This window comes from Mandrillus leucophaeus, unplaced genomic scaffold, assembly GCF_000951045.1.
Source record: "Mandrillus leucophaeus isolate KB7577 unplaced genomic scaffold, Mleu.le_1.0 Scaffold119, whole genome shotgun sequence".
NCBI lineage: Eukaryota > Metazoa > Chordata > Mammalia > Primates > Cercopithecidae > Mandrillus > Mandrillus leucophaeus.
The window spans coordinates 4,214,639-4,233,803 of NW_012100209.1; the positions used below are offsets into that span (position 1 = coordinate 4,214,639).

The 19,165-nt window shown below is 37.8% G+C and overlaps 1 protein-coding gene across 2 annotated transcripts in view; it reads right to left on the reverse strand.

Annotated features, from left to right (window-relative positions):
- The window catches only part of OXCT1 (3-oxoacid CoA transferase 1), a 151,654-nt gene that overhangs the window by 23,326 nt on the left and 109,163 nt on the right, over positions 1-19,165 (reverse strand). For both annotated transcript variants that reach the window (XM_011966412.1, XM_011966404.1), the window contains 2 exons: positions 18,142-18,231; positions 5,876-5,956 (listed from right to left, as the gene is read on the reverse strand). In XM_011966412.1, coding sequence (XP_011821802.1) covers positions 5,876-5,956; positions 18,142-18,231 — 171 coding nt within the window. The remainder of the gene's footprint in view (positions 1-5,875; positions 5,957-18,141; positions 18,232-19,165) is intronic.

The window sequence follows — 19,165 nt, forward strand, 5'->3', positions numbered from 1 at the left end:
AAAAAAAAAAAAAAAAAAAAAAAAAAAAAAAAGGGAAAATACGACCCAGGACAAAAGAAAAATCAGTAGTGGAAAAATGTCAACTGTAACTATGATATTTTGGTGAGAATAAATGCCAACTCCCTAATCAGCAATTACTTATGGAACAGTGTTGATGCCAGAAAATAAATGAGTGTTGACCATGGATGGCATTTGTTACCATTGCAACCAGTTTTTAAAAACTACCTCCCTTTTGTTAAGGTCAATTCGTGATTAATAATGATTTGAACAAAGAAAGGAATGAAGAAAGAGGGAGACAGAAAGGGAATTTTTGGAAGGTGAAAGCACATGAATGATAGCAAAAAAGTTTATAAATGCTGTTGGGTAAAGAATTACAGGAAACAGAAGAAGGTGCTTTGAAGTGTCTAAGAGTAATTATAAGAGGATAGCTATCCTGGTCCTGAAGGACATGCAAGTAACTGTTAAAAATATTCTCAAATCCTGTGAAAACATACAGTCTCAGAAAGAGAGCATGGGAATCTCCCTTTGCTATGCAAATCAAATGAAGATGCTTATATTTAGGGCAAGCATCAGAAAGCCAATCTCACCTGAAACATTACATCATTCTGGTCCATAACACCAGGTGTTGGTAATGCCAATTGATAGGGCTTGACCTCAGCAGATAGACCCCACCTGTTGAATCTGATTTAGAACACATGCTTTCACACTTAGAAATATAACTCGAGTGGAAATGACCTACGAGGTCACTTAATATAACCTTCCGTCCAAGAATTCTTCAAAACATTCTTCTCAGATAGTCAACGGGGTTCTGCTTAGATATTTGCAGTGGCAGGAGGCTCACTTATTTCAAGGCAGATTGTTTACTGAAGGGAAGCTCAAATCGTAAGAGCTAAAACTGCTTCTCCTATGGCTTTAACTCCATGCTACAGTTACCCTCCAGCACATTAAACATTGTTCCCTCTTTCAGTTCTCATGGTTTCCTCTTTCTCAGACTAAAATGTTATGCATCCCAGAGCTTTCCTCTCCTCTAGAGTTAACCTAAATTCAACTATTGTTTGCAGGCTTAGAATCTTTATTTTATTTTATTTTATTTTATTTTATTTTTTTGAGAGTCTCACTCTGTCGCCCAGGCTGGAGTTCAATGGCCAGATCTCTGCTCACTGCAACCTCCACCTCCTGGGTTCAAGTGATTCTCATGCCTCAGCCTCCCGAGTGGCTGGGATTACAGGCATGCCCCACCACACCCAGCTAATTTTTTGTATTTTTAGTAGAGATGAGGTTTTACCATGTTGGTCAGGCTGGTCTCAAATTCCTGATCTTAGGTGATCCACCTGCCTGCCTTAGCCTCCCAAAGTGCAAGGATTACAGGCATGAGTCACTGCACCCAACTGATTTTTCAACTAGCTTGGAAGTCAAACCTTGAATTGCCACTTTTGAATACACTAACTAGGAGGGTAATATCAAGACACAGCAACACGTAGAGAAAAGAACCCTGGCTTTTGAGTTCCATGAGAATTCCACTCTGCTGCACAACAGTTAAGCAACCTTTAGTGAACCTGTCTTTGCATCTGTAGACATATATAATAAAAATGTACTTCCCAAGATTGTGATACAGGACAAATATAAGAAAACATACTCTGAGCACCATCCCTGAGACAGTGGGGGCAGCACACAAGCAGTTTTTTACTTTTTACTCCTTAGTCGCTTAACATCTCACTTATATGTGACCCCAGATCAAAGCCCTGAAATGATTATTGACTCTAGTTGATTAATATTTTTCCCCAGAAACACACATCGCTGGGACCAGTGATAACTGCATTCTTGGTTTGTCTGATAAATTCACAGATAACCTGGTTGACATTACTGGAAAAGAGGTTTGAAATATGAGACAAAATATTTCTTATTTCTCAGTAAACTTTTCTTTTGCTTGTACATTTTATGTTCCAAAAAAGTTTTCTGGCAGAAATGTATGTTTCAAGAGGAAAAAAATAAATGGATAATTTAGGAATGTTTGTATACTCATTAGCTTGCTTCATTCCAAAATGACAATAAAATTTTTAAAAAATGAACACTTTCTTTGCAGAAAATGTGTCTGGAGCACTATTGATAAGATTTGCTTTTTCTTGCATTCTGAACAACTGTCAATTTATAAAAATAGAACAAACAAGAAAAAAAGAGCATCTGGATTATGTTATTAAGAACAGGCACGGGAATGATTTAGAGAGAAGATAACTGTGGTATCAAAATTTAAGGCTTCAGTAATCAAGGAGAATAAATCTATCACAAATTGACTTATTGCTTTTAAAAAAACCTTATTAACACATTCATCAAATCCTAATTAGATATATTAGAAAGCCAAGTATCTATAATTTAAAAAAGGAAACTTACTTTTGAAATATTTAGGAAACTTTCCATTTAGTGATACAAGGTGCAAACAAAAATTTGACAAAAACGGAGACTAAAACCTAAAAGCCACAATAAATTGTTCAACTATCCAGAATATTGCAAGTACTCTGTCTAAGAGATGAATGTTAATTACTTTATCACCATGACAAAAGCTTACATTATGGGTAACAGTGAATCACAGCTCAGGTGCTGGTGAGGAATGCATCTTTCATTACTTCATTCTCACAGCTCAAAACTAGGAAATCAGGGTCATAGCATCCTCCAAATTCTCTTTCAAAAGGCAACTGAAAGGAATTTTCTCTAGATCTGATAATGGCATTCTAGTCCATTGTTAGTGAGGGCTGGAGACCTTCATTGCCCTTAATGGCACTGCATTCTCATTACTCATTCAACAAGTATTTATTGAGCACCTACTATGCACAGAGCACAGCGATAAACATGCAACCTTCCTTTCCTTGAGGTACCAAAAGTTCCAGACGTAGATGCCCTTCTCTTTACTCATTCTAGCTATACAATGTCATCTATAATTAAGGCTCTAATTATCCCCATATGTTAATGACGCCCACAAATTTATTCCAATACTGACTTCTCTTGTGAGCTCTAGATCCAAATCTCCCAATTGTTTATTGCAGTATCTGACTGGGTATTCCCAAGAATATCACAGTGAGGCTGTCCAAACTGAACCTATTCATGTCTTGTATTATCCTCTTGCTTCTCCTCCTATAGTCCTGGTCTTCCTAAAGGATGCACAGGTCAACCATTCTCTCTAGTCAGAAAACTTAAGAATCTCCTCTGTCTTACCAAGAATGTGCAATTCATCAAGTTAGGTCGAGTCCATCTCCTAAATCTCTTTCAAATCTCTCCATCTGTCCTATGGTTTAGAATTTTGAGATTTTTTGCCTAGGTCTATGGATCCTCTTAACTGGCTTCTGCCTTATCTGTTTTCTGTCCACTTTACATAAAAGCTTACAGTGTTCTTCCTAATGCAAATCCAATTTATTGTGTCCCCAACCTTAAAAAAGTGAAAAATCACTGAAGGGTTCCTTACTGCCTTCCTTATAAGACCCACAGTTCTTAGCAAGACATCGACATCCCTCCATTATTTGACCCCTCACTGCCTTTTCCACATCAGCCTTCAGAATCCAGTCATGCCCTTGCTCCAACCAGCTCAACTTGCAGGTTATAGGACAAGCCATGTTTTCCTCACACCTCTGTGACTGTATGTTTTCTTCCTTTTTTCCAGAAGGTCCTTGTTGGTTTTCTAACTTATGAAATTCCTACTGATCTTTTGAGGCTCACCATTCAATCCAGTTTTTTCAGCAAAAAAAGCACAAGTATTCACTGAGTATGGGTTGGCGCTGTGCCAAGTGTTAGATAAACAGTGGTGAGTGAGACAGGCAGAGATTAGAGTGTATTTCAGTATAGTGGTTTATGCTAAGTTAGGATTAGTACAAAGATTCAGAGAAGCACCCAGAAAATTTGGGGAGGGATTGGGAAGACTAGCAAGAGAAATATATAGCCAAGATATAAAGGATGAGCAGAAATTAGCTAGATGGATGGGGTGGGAAGAATGTTCCAGAGAGAGAAAAAGGATGTGCAAAGTCTCAAAAGAACATGGTCCAGGGAAGAACGGAACGTAGTTCACAGCATTTTAGTATGGTTCAAGTAGGGAGAAAGTTAAAGTAGAAAGAAATAGGCTAGAGGAGAAAGGTACATACTGTGAAATGCTTTGCAAGATATGTTAAAAGCTTGTATTTAATAACACCAAAAAGCTTTCCCTGATACCTCTGCCCACGCTGCTGGGCAGCTTTTCTCTATGCCCCTAGATTAGCATCTGGTGTGTGTCTCCATATGGCCTTTATCATGTCAATTACTCTGACTGCTGGCAAGGCTGGATGTTTGGTGTCTAACCCTTCTTCCATGTTGTCCTTTAGGACAGAGACTTTGCCTTCCTCCTTTCTGTAACACACTGTTGGGAACAATCTGGTTCAAAAGTTTTTAAAATGATAGTAAAGTTAAATATCAATATAAGTTATAGCATAAGAATACATTAGATTATGAGTGTCAAAATGAACAGTGGGCCACTATGAGAATAAATTGTTGTGTGCTATGATGGTGCAAAACCGCTTCATGATGAAGAGGGAAACTGCATTAGGTTTAAAGGACAGGTAGTATTTGGGGAGGCCGAGGATCAAGTGGGAGCTATGGCAGATAGAAGAACTGAACTGGTAAGAACAAGGGCAGGGTACACGTGGAGGTGAGGAGAGGGCTGATGGAAGGAGGAGAGGACCCACAGGAAGAAAGTTTCTAGAATTATCTTTAGAAGGACTACCACTTTATTTAAAAATAAACAAACAACCAACAGGGTAAAAGATTGCTTTGCTTTTATCTTCAGAGTAATGGATTCTTTTCAACAAGTCCTGTTCATAGTTTCGGGGGGATTCAAGAAATGGTAAAGATTCAGAATAGATGGTGGGATAAAATATTCTGCCCTTTTATCTTGTTCTTTATATGTTACCTTCATGGCATTCCACATAAGTAGTCCTGCAGAAGGCATCATTTAGGACAGAACCTCCCTTAAAATTAGCTTCTGGGAATAATAAGCCTCCTAGCCCATTTCAAAGCCTGCTTTAGGGTGCTCACTGTCACACCTCAATGAAGTTAGTGAGTCAGATTAATGCCAAGACACTAATGCTACTGTTCTTGGCAAATGGAACAGCACTAAAAGAACCTCATATACATAATTCTGTTTTATGGCTTCTTCAAGGTACTGAATCAAGAAAACACACCCTCCCAGCTAACTTAAAAGCATTGTCATTCCGACATACTAGGTTCCAATCTGAGTCAGAAGGGTGACTATAGGCAGCTGCTGGTGATGCTTCTCTGGTCTGAGCAGCTTTCGGTTGTACTACTGACCAACATGTTCCAGCTAGTAAGAAGAATCTAGAGAGTCACTGTGTGTTTTGAAACCCCACTCTATAAAAGACAGCAGAAAGCATGCAAGAAACAGAATCCATTTATTGGCTTATGGTGGGGCCTATACTATGATTTGCACTGAAACAATTAAAAACTCAACTTACACTGAATTTCTTAAAATCCAAAAATTTGTACTTGTGATTTAGAAAAGGTAGAAATAATATATTCTTAACTTTGCATATATCATCATCCAGCCTGACATTGTAATAGTCAAAATATAAAGATCAATAAAACTTCTCTGATTATAGCACACGGTCAAAGTTACCAAGGATAGTGATTCAGTTTTGCTTGTATGTTTCCAAAGACTTGCCCATAAAGAATTCTACATTTAGAAACATTAAATTGATGAGCTTTCCTATTCATTTTGCCCACAGGCTAAATTTATCCTGTGACTACTGGTATAATACACTCTTAGAAGGTAACAACAATTTCTGTAAATGCTTACTTAAAACGTGGTTAATAGATAGCAAATAAGAGAAAAAACACATTTTACCTTTTCAGTAATAATGCGGTTGACACATTGCTTTCCAGTCAATGGTAATGTACATTTCTCCATGATTTTATGTGCATTTCCCTGTTTTAAAAAGAAAACATCAAAAAGAGTAGTTAGGGAGCAATTTTTATTTATAATTGACATAACTATAGGATAAACAGAAACTATCAGAGAAATTGTCTCCTAAGTACAGACTCTTTCAGAATTTTTGCACAGTTACGTTTTTTACTTTTTATTTGGAGGCAGCTTCTGTCCCTGAAATAATTTAGGTAATGCCAGATGAATGGCCAAAGGCAGAAATGATTTAATTGGGAAACACCCTGCCAGAAATTTGACTTCTCAATCCTCAGCCCTTGTATCATTTGATGTGAAATTTCACTAATATCCTGCTTATTCTTCCCTTCCAATGAATGGTCTCCTTAAAAAATGTGAGCAGACATCTGCCCAGGATGCAAAGCACATACAGAACACAAATGCATAAGTCCTCTTTTTAAAAAATATTTTATCTGTTAAAAAAGTAATATGTACATGGAAAACAGCAGTGCCTTGCCTCCCTTCCCCACTCTTAGAGTTGCTCTTAACTGGAATCCATTCTAGTGTTTTCTGTTTGTTTGTTAGCATTTTCTTCTGTTTCTAACATTTTCTTCTTATATCCACTTTTAAAATATTATGTTTACCATGTTATTTCTTGATTAATCAATTTTAGACCATATCTACTAATTTCCTATTGTGGCAGAGGAAGACTTAAGAAAAACTAAAAGCGGAAAAAATGTTTTCATTCATTGACTCCCTCCTCCAGCCCTTCCTCCCACCTGCAATGTAGAATTGGCCTCTGAGGCATGTCTGAGGAACAGAGTTGAACACTGGCTCTGAGGATCTGATCTTCAGATCATTTTCTTCTGTTCATGATTAAGCTACTTTTTAAGAGTCAAGCACCAGGAGCCTAAATTACTGTCTCTCTTGGGGCTGACCGCTACTCTACCACATTCTAGATCTTCTCCAAAAATGACAAAATGCTTTTATTGCTTTCTTTTGGATCTAATGTACCACATGAGACACCACTGTCATCCTTAGCCATCTCAATGTTTTACCTACTTAAATGCGCACCTACTATCTAGTTTATATCTCTCCCAAAACTGGTGTCAGGCTAAGTATATGGGCAGAGGCTATGAATTTCAGATAGGTGGGCTCCATTAAGATTTCATTCCTTGTGATAGCCTGCCAACTCAGCAATGCACTAGTAATTAAAAGGCTTTAATGTACTTAAGCCAGTGAAAGGAATAAAAGACATTCAGTAGTTTTTGAATAAATGCATTTGTAAGAATGAATGTGAAGAGAAAAGGAGGTCTATTGGGAATCTTGGATAGATTTTTTAAAAAAACTATTACCTTAGTTCAGACAAAACTGGTGCTAAATACATATGAAGTAAGTTGACATAACACCTTTTAAAACAATCCATATGTTTCCAGATCTTATTGTATAAGAAAATTTATAGTTGCAGAAATAAAGTCTAATTTTCACTTCACTTCTAATTATTTTTCTTTTAAGATTTCAAATTCTGCACATGACACGGAAGCTAAATTAAACAGTTGAAATTAATGACGAATATTTGAACTTCTACAGTTGTCAGGTCTCCTTACATTTAATATATATCAAGGCATGTCACAACGAATTCTGGGCCTGACTTCAAACAAAGTGAACTATCTGCCAGCCTCTGAAGAACATTTTCTCCAAGGAGCTCTTATTTAGTTCTCATTATTTGAGCAAGATCTACATCTGGCATGAAAGCAGCCACTTGGATTTTAATGAACAACCAACTTCATTTTAGGAGAAATCAAGGATTTCAACTGACAGAATTGGCTATGTCCTACCAATGGAGACCTTTTTCTAGACCATTCTCTGCATACACCCTACAGCATAGTGGTTAAGTGTGTGGGCTACAGCCAAAAGACCTGTGTGTAAAACCTGGCCACGCCCCACATTGTCTCTGTAAGAGCCACATGCCCATGCTTCTCCATCCACCCTAACTTGAAAAATTGGGGTAAGGTCTACATGAAATGCAAGGGTCCAGTACTTAGTGCTTAATGAATGTTAGCTGGTACTGTTTTTATACAATCCATAATTAATATTTCTATAACCTGTGAGAAAATTAAGTTCCTATATGAAGTCTGACACAGGATGATGTAGAAAATGGCCTAAATACAATTCCTGAGACACACAAAACTAGCAAAAACACAACACAAATTTGGGGGCAAACCATATGGCTCTCCTAAGAAACTGGCACCAAATGTATTCCTGTTAGAACAATGGAGCTAGATGATTCCATTCACATTTATAGTGCCAAGACATAACACAGATCAAGAAGGAAAAAGAAAATGAGATGTAGAAAGATTTCAAAATGTCACAATTTCAATATTCAATAAAAGGTTAGCTATGAAACCAAAATATGACTAGCTCCTACGTTAGCACTCTATTCTAAATATGCTGGGCTGAGCCCTACAGTGTGCTATGGCAGCTGCATATATTAGTGACACACAAAGGAGGAACAAGTGCTGAGTTTTTAGCATTTAAAAATAAATCCTAATAAAGGAATGCAGTATGGTGTGGCAGCAAAGAGCACTCTACTAGGAGTCCAAAGACCAGGTTTGTAGTTTTAGTTATGCCATTTAACAATTTTTTGGTCCCTTAAATTCTTTGTGCCATAGTTCTCTCTTATCTTTTGCCTTATCCTCCTTACCTGATCATTGTAGGAATCAAATGAAATGTTCTGAAACTGCAATAAACTAGGGCAAGTTGAATCTATGTGCAAATATCCAGGGTTACTCGGATCTCATTCATGCTTATATATGGTGTTTCTTTCCTTCCCCATGAAGGGTGGTCAGAAAAGGCAGAGAAATAGATACAAAGTATAGCATTAAAAATGCTTTGTGTATTGTGGGGTGGGTCACACCTGTAATCCCAGCACTTTGGGAGGCTGAGGTGGGAGGATCACTTGAGGCCAGCAGTTCTAGAACACCCCAGGCAAGACTATTTCTACAAAAATTTTGGATGTTAGCCAGTTGTGTCTGTGCGTGCCTATAGTCCCAGCCATTCAGGAGGCCAAGCTGGGAGGATTGCTTGAGCTCGGGAGGTTGTAGTAAGCTATGCGCATGCCACTGCACTCCAGCTTGGGCAACAGAGAGAACTGGTCTCAAACAAACAAACAAACAAACAAACAAAAACTTGACTAGTCCTGAGGCTCCTGATTTCAATATGTCCTTACTTATTAACTTCATCACAACCTTTGGTGAACATCTACCTTCTTTCCTGCATCAACTTCCCTAATCTTTCTCTTTCTCCTTGAGCACTTACAGGCCTCGAGCAATACCTAGGGTAATTCACCATTTTCAAGTGACTAAACACTCTAGTACTTTCTATTGCTTGCTTCGTGGTGATCTCTTTAATTCTTTAGATGTCTGAATAAAATCCTGGGCCTAAGTTCTGCAGTATTAAACAATTCTAGTTAAACAGTAATAAATCCCTTTGCTATCATAACAATAAGTTTCATGTTATTGCAATGAACTTAATCCCAAATCCAAATAAGCTCTTTATCACAACAGAATGATTTCTTGCATTTCATGTCAACACGTTCTCCTGAAATCTTTAAGACTGTGCTTTACATAAAACCTCATTTCACGCTCATCTTTTCTGTTAAGTGCTTGTTAAATATGGCTGCAATACACACACACACACACACACACGCACACAGACACACACAGACACACAACACGCGTGCACATATTTTTTCTCTCAGGCACTTTCTTTGGCAAAGCCCTAATGATCAACTACAGAGAAGGAAAGTTCTGGGATTTGCTTGTTCCTAAAAAGACCAAGCCTTTCAGCTTTTGTTCATGCTGCCTGTTACCTGGAACACATACCACCACATACCCCATCACCCCAGATTCAAATGGCAACACCTTCCTATTCAGGATTTGGCTCAGACACCATCTTCCCTAGAAAAACCTTCATCCAGCATCCTCACCTGCTGCTGCAGTCATGTCCCATGGGTGTCCCCAGTCTGTGGCCCTCCTGGGTGCTCCTGTGCTTCCTCCTCCCTTCACATGTTGACCTCTTGCCACCATGTCCACTAGATGCTGAACTCACTAAGCTAAGACTATTTTTCTTCATATGTACAGCCATGAGTAGAACATTAGGCAAACCACAGTGATCAATAAAGGCTGCATTTCTGATTCAAGGAACTCCAGAGGGGAGCTATAAAATGCCATGTGACTAATGTCTATGGACCACTAGAGGCTGCTTTTCTAGTTCTAAGATAGGTATTTGTACAATCCTAGTATCTCTGAGCTCACTAGAAGCAGCACAGCTAGCAGAAGCACATGACGGGGCTTATAAGACTTTGGTAAGACAGATAAAGGTGTGATAAAAGGAAGCAGCAAAGACACTTTAGGACTGTAGCCCAAAATATACAAATGTGAAAGTGAAGAGAGAAACACTGAATTATAGTTATTTTACCTTTTCCACCTGCTCCCTTATAAAGCGTAAAGGAACTTGCCATAATTTACTGAAAAGAAGGACTACAAAGGCTGAATTTGGCAAGAGAATATTAAATACTTTGTCTGGTAGAACAAGGAAGCCAATGGCAGGTCTCTCTTTGGGCTTGCCAAAATATCATGGATGAAGCCTGATTATCAACATCCTTGCTCACTCCTTCTCCTGCTTAATCTCAATGCTTAAATCAAGTATACCAAATACACACGCAGATATAATAATGGGAAATGCTGTATTTCAAAATACATGACTGTCACATCACTATAACTGATGTAGCTGGATTATTTGTAAGACAAAAGATACATGCTTGAGAAGATAGATACTCCATTCTCCACAGTGTGATTATTTCACACCACATGCCTATATCAAAACATCTCATGTATGCCATATATATATTCTTATGTGCCCACAAAAATTAAAAAATTTAATTTTTTTTAAAAAAGAAAAGAACTGGATTTGCTAAATAAAGAAAATCAAGGTACACACAATAAAAGGAAAGAATGAGATTACTCACACTGCATTTGTCCTCATGGGATACAATTGACCTTTATACAGCGCCTACTCTATAGGGTTTCCAACAATCCACACAGGACTTCAGTGGAGAGGCTTGGCTAACTTAGAAATACAGAACATTTGCTATTACAAATGATATGTGGAGGTAACATATGGAGGTAATAAAAGTTTGTGGTTACAGGGATATTCTCAAGGGGAAGACTAGCCAAATGAAAGAGTAGATACAGCAAGCCATTTGCCTGAAAACCCATCTTCAAGATTTTCAGATCTTAAAATAGAAGGCCCCTTATATACTGTATCATACATATTTCTTATACACTGTATCATAAAAATCATTATCATAGACACACTTATTTTTTCTAAAGGTTGCATCCTATGATCTCTAACCTCTAGATGGCAGAGCACAGAAGTCAGCAGGAATTACTTTCTCTTTTCATTCATGAAGTGTTGTGGTACCTTAGAAAGCCTCTGTTAGCATTCGTTTTCCTTTCTATTTTAGAAAATGGGAGCCTTTGCACACAAATGCACAGCTATTGAATTTAAAGTGATAAGCTTAATTAAATTCTGTATAACACATTTTAAAGAGCTTTACTAGTTGTTGGACTGTATTCTGCTTTTTTTCTCCTATTTTATAATGTTTTTGCAGGCATTTCTATCATAAAGGAGAAATAAAAAGGCAAAACCAGGTAAGGATTTATATTTTTTAAAAGTGAATTTTTTTCCCCAAACAGAACCTGGCTACTATATATTCTTATTGAAGCTAGGAAAGAATTATAAGCTTTCATAAATGAGAAAAAATTAAGCCAGATGAAACTCTTATTAATTATGAATTCTCCTAGCAAAAGAATACTTTTATTTTGAGCTACTTTTCAATGTTGCTGAAAATTATTTGAAGAATGTCTCCCAAGAAAGGGTTTTCCTTAAAAAGCCTTCATATTTTTTTGGCTTTTGATAACATATTTCATCCAAAATAAACAGGATTAATAAACTCCATTTACCTTTTATAATTCTTCTCCACAAAAAATGAAGTCAAGATAAGATAGCTTTCAGTTCTATATGAGACCTGTGCTATCAGACACAGATTAAAGGCTGAAATGAAAGGATACTTGACTATAATTTGAATCAAGGTGAAGAAATAAAGAACAGCAGGAAAGGTAAATGTAAAAGGTCATCTAAAAGTGAATATAGGTACACATAAAGGTACATACATAAATATAATATTTCCTTTAAAAGACTGTAAACACAGTTGCATAAAACAGCAATTACAAATATGCTCTGATGCGCAGATGACTACAGAGATCGCTACAGTTTATATGACAAAGGCAGCACCAGCCAGCAGAGAGTAAGTGAAGCTATATAAGAGTATACTTTTTAACACTAATAAGATTAAGGTAATCCAAACTAAAAAACACAAGGTTTATTCTTTTATTCACAAGGTTTATTCTCAATTTCATAACAATTATTCTTTTTATCCCTTCAGAATCCAGACCTCCTACTGTAATATGAAAATCTAAACCTGTTTTGGTAATAGAGCTCTCATTTTGTCTCCAAAATTAAAAAACCAAGCTTTGTTTGTTGCTATTAAATGACAACGGTAACTGAATTCCTTTGCTTTTGTGGTCTGAAAGTTATACTCAGGAACATGTTTCCTGTATATGATATTGAGAACAAAACAGATTCTTCATGTTGTTAGTGGTAATGGTACTTGCCAGCAGAAAAGCTTAACAAAAGGAAAAGGAAGCCCAGAGGCAGAATGCATGGACTCTGGGCTTGGTTTTCCTTTCTATTTTATTGGGCTACTTAACCTCTATGAAATTCTGCCTCTAGAAAGAAAATATCAAGAACCATCTCATGAGAGGGTTATAATGATAAAATGGAGACAGAAGTATGTAACAACTTGAAAAGGTTAGAAGTGCTTTCTATATGTTCAAGGTAGATTATTTGAAAAACTAATTCAACAAATATGTATTCAGCCACGATGTACATAAAGTTGTATTCTACTTGGTGCTTATAACAGAGCCCGTCTTCATGGAGTTTGCATTCTGCTGAAGAAGGGGGAGGAAGGATCATCTGAAGACGGAAGACTTCTGTTGTATATAATAAGGTAGTCAGAGAAAGCTTCTCTGGTATTTTGAGTCTGAGTGAAGTGAGGGAGTGAACCACATAAATAGCTGGGAAAAAGCACTCTAGGCATAAAGAATAAAAAATGCAAAGGTCCCAAGGCAAGATATTCTTACGATGTTCTAGAAACTTTCAGGAAGTGAGTGAGGGTGAAGTTAAGTGGGCAGGAGAGAGAACAGATTCAGAGAGGTAGTTGGGATGGCAAAGCAGGGGGAGTCTACAAACCATGGAAGTCTTGGAGACAGTAGTAAGGACTCTGGACTTGAATCTAAGTGAGATGGGAAGCCATGGATGGTTTTTGAGCTGAGGAAGAAGTAGCGTGATCCCATTTACATTTTGGGGAAAAAAAATCACCCTGGCCCCTGTGTGTTTTTAAGTGTGAGTATATTTTTTCCCACTCAACCTTTCTCCCTTTGTTCCCTGAAAAGAGGGACCTAATTACAAATCTCTTAACATGCACCATCCGCACACCAGTGTCTCTTATTTCCTGCAAAACTTAACCCCTGTCAAGCTGCCCCATCCCTCAGATCTGCAAATACTCCGTACATCCCATGGGAAGCCTCTTTGTTGCTCCCCAACAATGGAACTGGGAATGAGATGCCGGGTTCTGCAGGCTCTGCCTTGCTCAGCTTTCATGTTAAGTACTGATTTCCATGACTCTACCCCCATGAGACTGGGCTGCCTGAAGGACCATATCTCTTTTTTTATTTCCTCAGTGCCTATGATAGTGCTTTGTACATATCAGGTCCTCAGCAAATATTTCATGTCTGAATAAACAAGTAAATTAACATACTCATAAGGTAATTTTACCAAAATTCAAGACAAAATATCAAAGAATATTCCTTTGGTCATTCACAATATCTAGAAGACAGAAGGAACTAAACCAGCAAATTCATAAAACATTGACTCATTCATCTGTGATTTTACAGAGGTAGGAATAAGTCAGATAAAGAGGGAGCGGGCACTGAATTTAGAAACACCTAAGAACAGGAAACATTAGGATGCCTTTCTTTAGATCTTAGTAGACGTTAAGTTCTGGGGGCAAGGATGAGGTAGGCTGCTGGGGAGAGAATCACAAAGGCAGATGGGCTAAGTAGAACCAAGCAGTGTTGACTATGTTTACAGATTTTAAATAGCAACAACTCCATCCAGCTTTAGTTTTAGACTAGTCAGTCTGGCAATCGTGTGCTTGATTACCAGGATGTAGGGGCAGTCAGCAGTCAGGGACCTTTGGAATGCTGCAATAGTGATCTATGCAGATGTAAAGAAGGCCTTAACAGGGATAAGCAGAGTAGAAATATATAGTGGGGAGCGGACGGCAAGAGTCATGTTGATGCAGTATTTATAGTGCTTGGTGTATGTAGGGGTAGGGGCAGAGAGGGACCATGGATGCCCTGCAAAATGATAGCTGGGAGATTATCACTTTTCTAATTGGGCCAAATAAGCAGAACATATTTAGGGGGAATGATGATTTAGTTGGTGAAATTTGTTGCAGCTGAAGTAGCTGTGGAACAACCAGGTGGAGTTATCTAATAGGAAGTTAGAAATATAGTTCTATGGCTCATCAGAAGATTCTAGTGTGGAAAAATGATTAAGGAGCCACTGAGTGAAAAATAATAGTAGTTGGTACCAAAGATTCAGATGGCACCTTAGAAGGCTGCAGAGGGCATTATAAAGAGTTCTGGAGGGAACCCATAAATGAAGGAATGGGGAATCTATCTATGGATACAAGTGGTGGAGGCAGCTCTGCAACCCGCAGCACATGGTTTACAGGTTTGTACCCAAGGCTGCTGCTGCAGTCAAGGCCTTTATCAGACAGAGAGGACACAGAAAATCTAATGCAATTGGCTTTAACTTTAAAGACATACCTCAGAAATTACATACATCATAAATACTCAAATCCCACTGACCCAAACTTGGTAGCATGGATGTATCTATGCACAGGAAGGCTAGGAAATGTAGCCAGTCACTGGGTTTATCTGTGTTCCCGGATAAAACAGAAAGGAGTCTAATGCAAAAAGGAAGAAATGGAGATAGGTACTAGAAGATATAATTAGATTTTTGGGTTATTTTCTTTTAAACACGTTGCTGATGTAAGTCGCATCTAAGCAAAGAGAGCTTTGTCCAGGGAAAATGGAAAAAAAAAACCTGAAGCTTCCCAAAAGGGCAGATGTGGCTGGGACGCTGGTGCAGAGGTAGCTTTGTGAGGATGTGGCATGGTGCAGTATGAACACAGGCTGCACCACACTGAATCAAACTCGAGCTCTGTCACTTTCCTGGATAAGCTTCTTAATACCCATATCTCAACCTTACTTCAGAGGATCAATGAGATTAAGCATATGCAGTGCCAAGCACAGCATCTCCACCTGGTAAGGACTCAGCTTATTACTCCTTTCCTTTCTTCTCATTTTTAAAGGGCAGAAGATAAGATATACTTAGAAATGAAAAAGAAGCTTAAGAAGAAAGGTGGCTGGACACCAAAAAAAATTTTGCCTACTTTAAAACTTTGCCTGCAACTCTGATGTCTAGTCTTAAATGAAAATCAAGTTACAATGCCAGTCTGCCCGTGTGCCTGACATACGATGCAGAGGTAGTCTAAGGGCAGGTGTTACTCCAGAGAGCACCCATAAGTAGTCAGGTCTCAGGTTTTAGAAGGTGCTGGAGTTTGAACTAAAGGCAGTAACTGGTTGCAAGAGTTTTCTTTTGTCTTATTAAAATAACAACAAAAACCACATTTTTCCAGTCAGGCAATGCTATATTTATAAACAACCTGTAACTTAACTGCAACCTTATAGATAAGGAAAAAGGTAGCCCTACCCCAAAACCAGTTAATAGCTCCATCCACTTACAGAAAAAAACAAAACAAAACAAATGAACAAACAAAAACAGCAGCACAAGAATACAAGACTATATTTCTCAGGTTTCAATCCTTCTTTGCAAACTTTACTCCCATGTCTTACAAAACCCTAGAGATTGCTCCCCTAGGCTGTTCACTTAATCATAAGGCAGCAGAAGTTACCTGGCATGTCTAAGAGAACAGATCCTTAACTGGAGAGGTTACCAGGAGTGAAAAACTTCTCTTCCCTACCTCTTTCCCAGCTCCTCTCAACTTTTAACAAGAGCAAAAGATGCAAAAAAGAAATAGCAGGTTCCCTGTCTTCCTGTGAGCTGGGCCAGTAACCATGAGTCCAGATGAACAAAATAGTAGCAGCTACATATTCGAGGGCCACAAGTAAAATGAGAGGGTGGTGAGAAGAGAAAGTGTTGATTAGTTTTCAAAGGTTAAGTGTGAATAAATCATTACTATTATTTTAGTCAGAAGTACATTGTTTTATTGCCTTGTTGAAATGAAACTTATCTACGGAAAAATACCTGATTCCAATTCTGTTCTAAAACTCAATGCTAATTTCCCCACTGACAGAAGGAAAGAGGTAAAAAATATGATCTTTCTTCTGTGGAAAGCTTTAATAAGATATTTCTAGTCTGAAGTTGGTGACACCATTTATTTTCCTCTACCAGAAATTTCAGCTGAGGAGAAAGAAAGGACTTGGGGGGAAGAAAAGAATTTGCAAAATATAGGCCTAATGTTTTAAAAATGAGTACACAAAAATAAACTAAGTTGAACTTCAGTGCCTTCGTGTGTCAACAGTAAGGTTAACAACAACAAGAAAGTCTGAAAGAGTTTTTTCCAAATAGACATTATGTTCCAGAAAAGATTTGGATTTGATTTGCATGCTTAGCATCTTCTTGCCTCTGAAATGAAGTGTTTTGGATGATTTGCAAGGCATTCTCATAAGTCACCTGTGTTGGTTCCATTTCTATTGTTCCATATTTATGCACCACTGCTCACCTCCCACTGTTTACTAAACAATTTATGATAACACACATTTATAGCTGTTTTCACAACAAAATCATTTTGTGGCATTCATTTCTCTGTAACCAAACTTCCCCAGGGGAAGCGGGTGGGATGTGAATCTTCTAGTTCCGTGCTTTGACATAATGCTGCATCACTAAACAAGAAGAGGGCAAATGAACTGTCATTTCCACTCAGATTAGCAGGTCTCAAAGTGAGAAGAGGTAGATTTTATTTTAAAACTAAGAATGATAAATAATAAAGGAAGATGAAGAGAAGGCAAAGAAGATGAAGAAAGCACTCAATATCAACTTTTCAAATCAGCAGAAGTCAATGGATTCAGGTTAGGAAGACAATTAAGCTCAGTTCGTTCAAAGACACTGAGTCAGGAACAAGGAAGAAACTTACACTGATAGTTCCTTAGTGAGACAACTGGGCTTTGGAATCAGAGACACCAGGTCTAATCAGAGCTCTACTACTTCAGGCAAGTTACTTAACCTCTAAAGCTCTGTTTCTGGACATACTAAGAACACCGATATCAAGTTCATGGGCTCATACATATACACAGAGCTTGCTGTATTGTTGGCACAGAGTAAACACTAAAAAATGGTAGCTATTATTATTTCAACGTGAAGGAAGAAGAAAAACACTGAATGTAAGCTTCATGAGATCAGTAATTTTTGTCCAGTTTTGGTCGCTGCCACATCTTAGCATGCCTAGCATGAAATAGGCACTCAAATATTTAATGATTTATCAAAATAAAAGAGCTATCACCTAGTCCATTATTTTGTAACATCTTCTGGATACGGCATCTCACAACTTTGAAGGCCATATGGTCCATTTGAAAATAACTGTTGTTAAGACGTGTGTTCTGTTGTGGCTTTTCATTTCACTCACAGAGAGCAACCACTATAATCATCTTAAAACCTGAATCAGCATATCCATACCAACATCTTTTCACTTCCTTTGGAGATATTGAAGCTTTTACTTTTAATATGTATGCAGGATAAATATTTGAAGAACACGCTGATATTTGGTTTCACTCAAAGTTAAACAACTATTTAGCTAAATAATAAATGTTTTTGTCATCTTTTTCTCTCAAATGTAAATGCTATCACCTTGAACGAGCCAGAGAAAATAAAATCCACAGTTAGGTGACCTGGTGGTACACTGGGTTTTGATGTATTGTAAATTTCCAAAAGCAGTATTTGGGGAGCATAGTATATCTTACCTTTGCAGAATGCTCCATGGTGACCACCACTTTGGTTTTGGCACTGGACACTAAATCCATAGCACCTCCCATTCCTTTCACCATCTTCCCCTGCAAAACAAAAAATAAATAGCTCTGTATCTTTCACTTCTTTTGTATGTGCCAGAACAAAATTAACTTGCAAAAATAACCTACTAGAATCATTAAAAACTCATTGTCCTTCATTGCTTAGTGCTTGAAGTCTTATAACATAATATTCTGTCATTCTATTATTCTGTGGTTGAAGGATAAAGTTAAGGATAAACATTACGTCACTTTTATTAAGTGTGGCTAATATGATTTTCTTGACATTTTAGCAATAAGACAATCAGTGGATTAAAAAAAAAATAAAAACCTTTCCAGAATTCCGGGACATAACTATTATTACAGTATCAGATTGAAATCCAAACACCCCTGACATCCACTTCTTTCTTTTTAAACACAATCTTTATTGCGGCACTATTCACAATAGCAAAGACTTGGAATCAACCCAAATGTCCAGCAGTGACAGACTGGATTAAGAAAATGTGGCACATATACACCATGGAATACTATGCAGCCATAAAAAAGGATGAGTTTGTGCCCTTTGTAGGGACATGGATGCAGCTGGAAACCATCATTCTCAGAAAACTATCGCAAGAACAGAAAACCAAACACCGCATGTTCTCACTCATAAGTGGGAACTGAACAATGAGATCACTTGGACTCAGGAAGGGGAACATCACACACCGGGGCCTATCACGGGGAGGGGGGAGGGGGGAGGGATTGCATTGGGAGCTATACCTGATGTAAATGACGAGTTGATGGGTGCTGACAAGTTGATGGGTGCAGCACACCAACATGGCAAAAGTATACATATGTAACAAACCTGCACATTATGCACATGTACCCTAGAACTTAAAGTATAATAAAAAATAAAAATAAAAAAAATAAACACAATCAACTCTACTGAGTCTTCAATTAAGGGCACTTTCTAAAGTACTCTTGGATTTCCTGCAGATTAAAA